The following is a 9,898-nucleotide window of genomic DNA, read 5'->3' as shown; positions in this document are numbered from 1 at the left end:
CTCCCCCTAAAACATCCCTTTAACAGCACTTTAGCACAGGCAATGCTATAAGAACAAAGTTTTAATGCTGCTGGGAGTACCAGAGCATTAGAGAGGCAAGGAAAGGAGTTAAGTCTGCCACCCTATCCTCTGGTGGCAGTAGGATCACTGCATACCCTAAGGTCAGGGCACTGGATAGGCATGACGTGATTTTGTTCTTGGACTTGCTGAGCATGATTATTATGATGTCAGAGATTGAGTTTAAATGGAGTGAAGCTCAACGTTTGTTATTCCTGGAGGGAGACATCTTTCCAAAACATGGTTTTGAGGAGGCTTCTAGCTTTGAAATTGGAATTATTAGAGTTAAATAAAAGAGGGGCAAGAAGAATCTAACTGAGCCTGGGACTGCAGATGGTCCTTTCTGAGGGTAAGAGACATTTATAGTTAACTTTATCCCTACAAAAGCGAAGCAAGGAGATAGGATTACAGGTAATTTCATGGACATTTGGAATAACTCTTGTGAACAATAAACTCACTTCAAGCTGGCCTGTTGTAAATATTTTTGATGTAATTTCTTTTTTCCCCTTCCATCTCCAACAATGTTTTTGTCAGTCTTCATCTCATTAAACAAGGTTAAAGGAATCATTTCTGCTGTGCTCTTGGAAGGCTGAGGCCTATGCATGTGTATTTAGTAGGAGGTAATATGTTATGACTATGTAATAGCTGCTGTGATTAATTTGTACAGTAGATGCTATGGATTATTCTGAGTTCAGGGCTCAGCCTTTTATATTAAGGAAGATTTAGAATATATAACATCCCTAGAATTAATTTCTTACCAAGCTTTCTTAAATTAGCTGTACACTAGTTACTGGTCTCTACTGCCATTCCTGTATAAGATTTCTTATCCTTTTATAATTTTTACTTTAATGATATTGCTGAATTTGGAATTCAAATAAAAAATGTGAATAATATCTTTAATATAATTTTTTGTGTGCATATACATAAAAAAGCATGAGATTACATAGGTGATTATATTACAAGAGGGGAAAAACAATGTCTTGAGTATTGCATTCTGGACAGAGTTTGAGGTATATGGTAAAGCTTGAAAGAGACCTATTTAAGCTGAGCAGCTTTCCCACCTCAAGAACAACGAGTACTCTCCTAGCCCATAGTCTTAGTACTTTTTGCCAAAAGGCCCAGATTTTAGTAAAGGGGAGCATCGTGAGCGCAGGATCCGGGCATAAGGACTGCAGTCGGTTGAGCGTTGGCAGGTGGGTGTTCGAGGAAGTAAGTTTCGAAGAAATGGTTTCTTCCCCGGGGGCTGCTGGCTTGGTTGCTGATTTTCCTGATTGGCTCCAAGGCGCTTTTTGGTAGAAGAAGCCTGGCCTTGGAGTTTTAGCATGGTATACTGCTCCGCGATGCAGGCTGCCTTCTTCCGAAAGTCCAGTTTTACTAGCATCATGTTATTCTGCAGCTCAGCCAGGGTCTGATCCTAATAAGATAGGTAAATTTATAGAAAATAATCTGTTTCTGGTGCATTAAAGAAACAAGAGGAGAAGGTAATACATATGTCCTTAACTACTGGCTACTAACAACTGTGTCTACAAAGGTTTTTTTTTTTTTTTTTAAATCAGAACTTAAATGAATAGGGGCTATTTTCTTTAAGAATCTAAAGAAAAGGCACTCATTAGGAGGATATTTTCTAACACTGAAGGTGAATGGTATGAGCTTGAATAAGTTTACTTAACTTTCAAGAGCCTTAGTTCCTAGGTATCAAATGCTGTGTGTAGTCTAAGATGTACATTAAAATTTTTTTTATCATCTCTAATCAGGAAGCATGTTAGTGATGACAAATGTTATAGCTTAGTTGTGTTTTAGTGATACATACAATATCGGTTTCCTATAGTACAAGCATTTTAGATGAAATGTGATATAATCTACCTCTCTAGGATTGTTGTAATAAAAAATGCCTATAGGGCCTCCCCAGTGGCGCAGCAGTTGAGCGCTGGGTTGCGAGGCTGCCTGCAGCCTCTGCAGCGCCGGTTCGATCCCCGGCTGCTCCCCAGCCACCGGAGGAGGGTCCTGCATGGCGCGCAGACCTCTCCTGCCGCCCGCTGCTCCCCTCAGCAGTGTACTTCGGTCCTTCTGCCTGCTCTGCTCCCTGCTCTGGCTCTGGTGAATTCTCTCACCCTCCCGTGCCTCTGACTGTACCCAGTGCTTGTATAAATAAATAAATCTATCTAAAATAAATAAATAAATAAAAACATTGCTCCTTCTAAGACAGCCATGCTTTCCAAAAGGGGGAAAAAAATGCCTATAGACTAGCACAATACCTCGTGCTTAATGAATGGTTAATTTTATAGGAAGAAAAACTCCCCTCACTGTGTGATCATCCTAAAAATCTGCTTCTCATTCTCCTCACATATACTCTGGAGTGGACAGATGAGAGAGAAGGGAATAAAAGGCTGCCCTAACCTGCTTGATTAAGATGTCATCACAGGTGGTCAGGGCTTGGCGAAGTTTTCCTGCTCCAGTGCTGTGGCAACAGGCTCTTTCTGCTGACTGAAGAGACTCACCAAGTTTCTGAAGCTCTGTCCTCAGCAGCCTTATATTCTGAAAAAGGAGGGGTAGGAACCAGACTATGGCCAAGAAACCAGGATAATGATTTGGAGGAGTCAGATGACCATTTGAAGAGAAGAAAAAATTACAAGGCTAGATAGCTGATTGAAGTAGCCGCTTTCCAGGAATGTGAACAAAATAACATCTTGTACTCATATGAACCAGGGATTGAGTGTTGGGAACTGCCTGAGGTAAGAGCTTTGGTAACAGAAAGGGACTTACCTTCTGGCCCTCCTCTAACTTCTTGTCCACATCAATGGTGAAGGGCTTGGCTGAGGGTGGTGGTTCTAACATTTTCTGATACTTCTGCAGCTCTGAGGGAAAAAAAGAGAACTTTAATATGTAGGTGTTCTAGCCTTGGACTTGCCTCTTTAGGTAACAGTAGCTTGAGCAAATATTAAAAGTGAGGCCACATGTATCCTAGAGTGAAAAGTTGAGGATGTAGCTCTCAGTTAAAGAAATTATGTTGGAGCTAGTGTTTGAAGAGCAGCTGTTCCCTGAACCGTTGTTATGATCCCTGCCTTCTCTCCTTCCATACCTTCCTTGGTAGAGTTTAGCTCTGCTCTGCACTGATCCAGTTTAGCTTTAACTTCCTGAAGCTGCTGGCTGGAGGAAGAAGCCATCAATCTCTGTGACCGTCGTAGGGTCAATTCGGACTCTGATTGTTGATGGGCCATTGGCTGCTGTTTGGCTTCCTGCAAGACAGCTTCTAGCTCTTCAATCTTTTCATCCCGCTCCTAAGAGGGAAGTAGAAGGCACAATTCTGTCCACAGTCCAACACATACTGCAGTAATAATTGAACAAATGAACAAAGCCTTCCCTTATACTCATGCCTTAAAAGCCTGTTTGTTAGCACTTTTACCATTTCCTAGCTAACCAAACCCTTAATTCACTAAACATAGATGACACATGTACACTAAGGAGATCAGAGAAAAGTGAGTTATATATTCCTGGCGCTACTAGTTTATAAAATCTATTTACTTCAGGTAAAATCTATTTATCTCAGATGGGGGTCTGAGCAGGTAGGTGGGGTTGGTTCAGGGCAACTCACCTGCAGCTCTTCTTGGTAAAAACTTGTCAGTGACTCCTTGAGGATCTTTAATTTCTCTTCATACTTTTCTTCTAATAGTTCCTTTTGGGTGTCCAAATGTTCGCTGTCAGAAAGTAGAAAAGAGAAAAAAAGATTATAAGGAGTGACTGTGAAGGATAGATAGTTCTTGAGGTCCAACTCCACCCTAGTCCCTACTTCCCATCTGTTGATCCAGATGACAGACCAAGAGAGGTCACTTGGCTGGTACCTGCACCACTGTTCTCGTTGTCGCATCTGTTCCACCATCTCATTGCAAATTTCATCACGGAGCTGCATCTCCAACTGTAACTTTTCCTGCCGTTCTTTCAAAAGCAGTGCTTTCATGGCATCCACCACCTGTAGGAGCTCCTAGTTGGGACACATGAATCAGAGGCATCAGATGCCCATGCCCCAAATAGGCACAGATCCTTCTGGAATGCAGAATGAAAAATGTGAGCCATCAAGCTGATACACTAAAGCTCTTGCATTCTTACCTCCTTGCCATACATAGAGATGTCAACTTCATTTTCAATGTCTTCATCAAGCCCCGGGTTTATCTTAGCGCTTGTCTCTAAGTTGGGAGATGCTCTCAAGCTGTGTTCTTTGATGAATGAGTGCAATAATGGGAATCCCAGTTGAACTGGTGGAGCATGCACAAGCTAGTGGGGGAAAAAATTTGAATTCATAACTAGTACCTAATAACTTCTTTAAATGGAAGTACCAGCTCAAAGCGAGCAAATCATCTACCTGCAACTTCTTACCTGGCTGGCAAGAGCTGAGAACTTGGCCACATGAAGGGTCTCATCATAGGCAGATGCACAGGGATGCACATTGACAATCATGCAGGAACGACCTCGACCTGTGAAGAAGCCTTGGAAAACTCGAGTCAACTTGCTGTCGCGGAAGGGAATCAGGTTCTGCTTTGACCTGGCAAGGAACCAGAGAGAAAAGATCTGTGAACAGAACTCCATCCTTGGGTGTATCCTAGTGGTGACCAAGATGCTTCAGCAAATTGCAGAGGTCTGCAAATTGCAGACCACTGGACCACAGCTTGTAGTCAAAAGTTTACCGGTTCTGCTGGTTTTGGCGCAGGGCAGCAATACAGCGGCCCAGAGTGTGCAGAGAAGTGTTAATGTTTCCTGCTTCCTTCAGCCGCTCACCACTCTTTTGATCTTTGCAGCGCTCTGAACCAGCCAGATCACAGAGTGACAACCTAGAAAGATGCCAGGCAGAATCTGACATGAGGATTGTATGTTAGGAGCCTTCCAGTTCTTCATATATAGTTCTGGGCAGGAGAGAACCCACCAAGAATCTCTATCCAAGGAAGGGCAACAAGAATCTAACATAACAGATAATTCTTCTGAGGACCTCCTTCTCCCTCCCACTACCCTTTATGGCCAAGAAGCCCAGATCTCTAAATGGAAAAACTTACTCGCTGATCTTGGGGACTATATCCCCTTCCCCCTGAAGATGTAGGATCCGGATTGAGAAGATGCTATGACTGATAGTTAAGAAAAAGAAATGTCAGTGCACAGCTTACATGACCAGGTGGGAGACTATTATTTTTCAGGAACACAGCAAGAAAGGTTTACTGTTGCAACCCATTCACCTGCGGCTAGAGTTCTGGTTCAGGTGGGTGCTGGCAAAGCTCTGGTTTTTACGGCCCACTTTCAGGAGTTTCCAGGCCTCCTCAGCATCCTGAACATGAATCCAATTGAGATCTGAGGCCAAGGAGAGAGGGGCATACATAAGATAGGAACACCTTATCTCTTTCCAAGTTCCCTCCAGGGTTCAAGGCAGCCTCCTTGTGCTGCTCCATACCTTTCACATAGGGATTGCCATTCTGGTCCTCACATAGTCGAAGAGTCTGCCTCTTGCGTTGCTGGCTAGGCGGTTCTAACAGGTCATAAAGTAGTTCATTGTAGATCTCAAAGTAAGAAACCCAGATGGAGAAGCGAATATCTGTAGGGACACTTATGGGAGCAGTATCTGGCTGTGCCCATCGGTGACTTGTTTCTGGGGAAGAAGCCAAGGTACAGGGTATCAACCTTAGGGTACTCCATCTCCCCCTTGGTCCATGGAGGCCTCAAAAAGTGGAGGTCAGGTTGTAATCCTGACAGCTTTTAGAGGAAGGGGCAGGAATTTACCTAGGACAAAGCCCAGTCATGATACATACCATCCAACTGACTACTGTTGGTAAAATGACTGGTGGAGGAGATCCCCGCAATACCACTGTCAAAACTGGTGCTAGTACCCGGCCGACTTTCAATGTAAACGCTCTTCTTCAAGGAGGTGGACAGCTCCTCCTGGAGGGACCAAGGGAGATGATAAGCACAAAACTTTGTGGAGATTTGCCCCTCTACCCTCACCCCCAAGGAAAGCAACTTTACCTCTTGGAGGCCTCCATTTAGCAGGGCTAATTTCTTCATTTCTTCCTGCCGGATTTGTTTATTGTCTAGCCAGATTACCTCATTGAAGAGCAAGGGCTTCAGATCAGGTGTTGGATGAAGCTGGCCTTGGAGGCTATTGAAAATCAGAGCCAAAGACCTTGGCAGGATCCCTCCATCCTTGATGGTACCTGGAGACATGTGAAAGACAATTGAGGCAAAGCTCTTTCTCCCCTAACTGGCAGCATCAAAAGATAATAGATCACACATTACAGGCCAATCAGCAATTTTGTGAGATTTACTACTTACCTTGAATTGTGTGGGTTTTCCCTGAATTGGTGACTCCATATGTATAGATGAGCCAGTTCTGCCCTTTGAGTACCTCCTTCACCATCTCTTTTACGGTCAGGTTGAAGAAGGATGCCTGTCCCACTTCTGGTCCAAATATCTAGACACAGATCAAGTTTCTGAGAGTCCCATCTTTTCTCTTTCACTCCATATCTGTGCAGAGCCAGCAGATGCATCCCTTCCTGGATGGTTGGCTCTGGAGATGACTTAAGCCACTACTTCCCACTGTCGTACCAGTTGCTCCCAAAATACCAAGGACTCAACCACTCTGCCCGCTCTTTTATTTAAATCAGTAAATAGGGAATGTTATCTACTAAGTCTTATGCTGCATACACTATGGGGCAACTTAATGGTCTCAAAAGTGGGTTTTAGAGATGGATGGTTCAAACAAATCCTAACTACTACTGATAACTTACATTGCTTCAGCAACATTATTTTTACTGAACCACAGTATCTTTGTCGGGACAATAACAATAATGGTACTACAACTGTTAGGAATTAATGTACATGAAATACTTGACACTGTTTAGCACATGAAAAGGGTCCTCAAAATTGTAGACACGCATCTTAAGGGACTCAGAGTAAAAAAGCTTCCTTCTAGGGCCCTCCCTGGTGGCACAAGGGGTTAAGTCTCAGCACTCGGAAGCTGTCGGCAGCCACTGCAGCATGAGTTTGATCCCCGGCTAGGGAGCTGACCCACATAGTGCAGCAGACCTCTCCTGTCTCGCCCGCTGCTCCCCCCAGCAGAGTATTTCAGTAAATTGACCTGTTCGGCTCCCACTCTGTCTCTGGTGAATCTTTTCACTCCCCTCCCCTAAACCTCTGGCCCACACCCCCAGTTCTTCTATGCATAAATTAAAAAAAAAAAAAAAAAAACGCTTCCTTCTAAAGAGGGAGTAAGTTGCCTCTATATTTTGCCCCTTTTCCATAGCTCAGCACCTCAGTACCTGGGAAAAGGTGAATCTGTGGGTGGCTTGTCCAATTCCCCGCTCATTGCTCCTCTGTGCAAAGGAGTCTTTAGGTGCCCGTAGAATAAGAGTCTCCACATTCTCAATATGGACACAACCCTGAGAATGGGAACGACACAATTTTTACATAAGTGAACATTTCTGGGAACATTTTCTGCACTGCATCTTTCCACCTTGAATTCTCTCCCCTCAGATGCTTACCTGATCCTCCTGCCGTTCCAATTCTGAAGGTAACAAAGGTCTGACTCTCAGGTATACTTTCACTTTCTCCGTACTATCCTCAGATGGAACCTGTTGCAGAATTCCAACCAGAACCACAGATTAATCTTAGCAGTTATCTCTAAGCAGATGGGCAAACAAAGCACAATTTCTGGGAATCGTGATAACATTATACCCATTCTGCTTAAAATGTCTTTGTCTAGCTAGTCTTTGGTTCCATGAATATTCCAACTTTTCTACTACTTTACCAATCTTCCCTGTCTTTCAGTATTATGCGAACCTGGCTTGCCACAACATATCTAAGAGCTGGTTGACTGGTATAAAAATCAGCATGTGATATTATGTAGTAGTTCAGCACCAGGGAGGCAGACACAGCTAAATTCCACTCCCAATTCCATCATTTAATAACTATGAGACCATGAATAAGTTCTTTAATTTTTGCTGCCTTACTTTCTTCCTCTGTACAGTGGGGTTAATAATAGCATCCACCTCATTCATTCAACAGATATTTAGAATGTCTACTCTAATTTTTTATGACCCAGGAATTTCAAAGGGGCTCCAGTAGTTCACAGTGAAAGACATTGTCAAGGCTCCTGCTGTTAAGAAACTTTGTAAAACAGAATTCTAAGTCTCCCAAGGGACATTTAGCTAAGTCCAGTAGAGGTTTCTTGGGAAGTGCTACTCACTCTCAGTAGAGAACAGGGATCCTGATAAACATGTTAAGATGCAGAGGGCGGCCCTCTGTAACAAAGAACTATTTGACCCCCAAATGTTAATAGTACTGTAGCTGAGCAGCTCCAGCCTACAGAAAGAAAGGCTCCATAAATGGAAGCGATGGTTGATATTACAACCTGAATGTATATTCTACCTAGTTAATGGCAGTACAATCTTGTGCGCATTATTTAACAGCTGATTCTCATGGTTAAGCAGAAATAACGATAATCCTTCCCTCAGGATTAACTGAGAGTATGCACTTGAGAGTATTTTACTAAGGGAATGTAAATACTAGTTCTCATGGACAAGTAGTTCTGCATTTTTCACTGTCATGCTCTCAATTTTTTTTAATAACATCTTATTAATACAGTATTTATTTGTCTTCCCTATCAAACCCTGAGTCAACCACTTTCCCCAGGCTGCCTGGGGAAGTACATGAAAAGGTACAGGGCAGACAAGACATGAGAGAGAGAACTGTGGTTAAGTGGAGATGGCAAAGAATGAGAAAGGCAACCACTAGGCAAAGGAGTCCCATGGCCTGTGAGAGGGCAAAGCCCAAGATGGTGTAGAAGAGCTGTTGCTTCAGAGAAGGGTTCCTGGCATAATCAATGATGAGGCTGCCAAACATTCCAAATTCTAGCCCCAGGGCCAGCCACCCCTACCATGGCAGCCCCAGCCCCTATGAACTTGGCCTGAAACAGAGCTGGTTTGGAAGCTGCAGTTAGGAATAAGTGCTAAGTAGCCGGGGCTCTCATCTGTCAGTGTGTCTGTTTCAGCAGTGAGGTGCTCCAGACAAAGGAGGGGGTGGAGAGGAACTTGGCACAGGCATACATTTTTTGGGGATGAGAGGATGTAGCAGGAGAGTTGTTCCCAGTGCAAAGAAGACAGAGAGGGGCCTCAAATTTGATGTCTCAGACCCTTAAGAATGCTGGTTTTTACAAATAATATTATTCACATGTGCAACATAATGAAACAGAAAAGGAACAGACAAAACTAATACAAACCTTTGGAATAAGACTGCAGCATTGAGGTTACCAGAGGGGAAGGAGTGGGCAAGCAAAGGCTGAATGAAGGGTTATTGGTACTTGGGTGGTGGCCTAACCATGAGGCCCAGATGTTAACTAATTTGCACAAGGTCGTACTGCCATTAAGTTCAATGGAAATTCGGGTTGTAATATCAACTATGGCTTGCATGTCTATCGTGAGGGGAAAAGATACTGGTCTTTGAGCTCATATTAACCAGTATTTACAACTGCTAGCCTGAACAGAAAGATGGTCTCGCTCCTTTACCTGCTGCTTGTCTTCCAGGGAGGTGGAGATGACAGAGCAATCTGATAGTAGGTCCTTGCGTACCACAGACCCCAAATCTGCAGCGGTGGACTCAAACATGGGGGAGGCTACGACCTCCTCATCGGACAAGAAACCGGCTGGCGGAGAAAGGATCCCTTGCGACATGACAGCAGGGATTGTTTCAGTCTAAAACGAGACAAGAATGGACAGGGAGAACCTTAGGGAACAGAAGGAACTGCAAATTTCAGGAAGAAAACAGTTTCCTTGCCCGAGAACACCTCGATCTGCCTGGATTTCTACTCCCC

The 9,898-nt window shown here is 43.7% G+C and overlaps 1 protein-coding gene and 1 pseudogene across 2 annotated transcripts; both read right to left on the bottom strand.

Annotated features, from left to right (window-relative positions):
* Nucleotides 1–1,153: 1,153 nt before the first annotated feature.
* Nucleotides 1,154–9,758, bottom strand: KIF20A (kinesin family member 20A; the record flags this gene model as incomplete). The annotated part of the gene is made up of 18 exons (XM_084252877.1): nucleotides 1,154–1,471; nucleotides 2,455–2,592; nucleotides 2,821–2,912; nucleotides 3,137–3,335; nucleotides 3,650–3,752; nucleotides 3,897–4,036; nucleotides 4,162–4,326; nucleotides 4,429–4,594; nucleotides 4,737–4,880; nucleotides 5,100–5,168; nucleotides 5,277–5,388; nucleotides 5,489–5,683; nucleotides 5,844–5,973; nucleotides 6,058–6,245; nucleotides 6,364–6,502; nucleotides 7,350–7,469; nucleotides 7,572–7,661; nucleotides 9,594–9,758. 18 exons carry the CDS (start codon nucleotides 9,756–9,758, stop codon nucleotides 1,154–1,156), a joined length of 2,673 nt encoding a protein of 890 aa, XP_084109003.1.
* Nucleotides 8,677–9,136, bottom strand: LOC311182820 (ATP synthase F(0) complex subunit C2, mitochondrial-like; annotated as a pseudogene). The gene has a single exon. The product of its transcript is annotated as an ATP synthase F(0) complex subunit C2, mitochondrial-like (transcript).
* Nucleotides 9,759–9,898: the final 140 nt, after the last annotated feature.

Source organism: Talpa europaea (genome assembly GCF_964194135.1).
Source record: "Talpa europaea genome assembly, chromosome: 13".
Lineage (NCBI taxonomy): Eukaryota > Metazoa > Chordata > Mammalia > Eulipotyphla > Talpidae > Talpa > Talpa europaea.
This window is presented reverse-complemented; position numbering and strand designations above follow the sequence as displayed.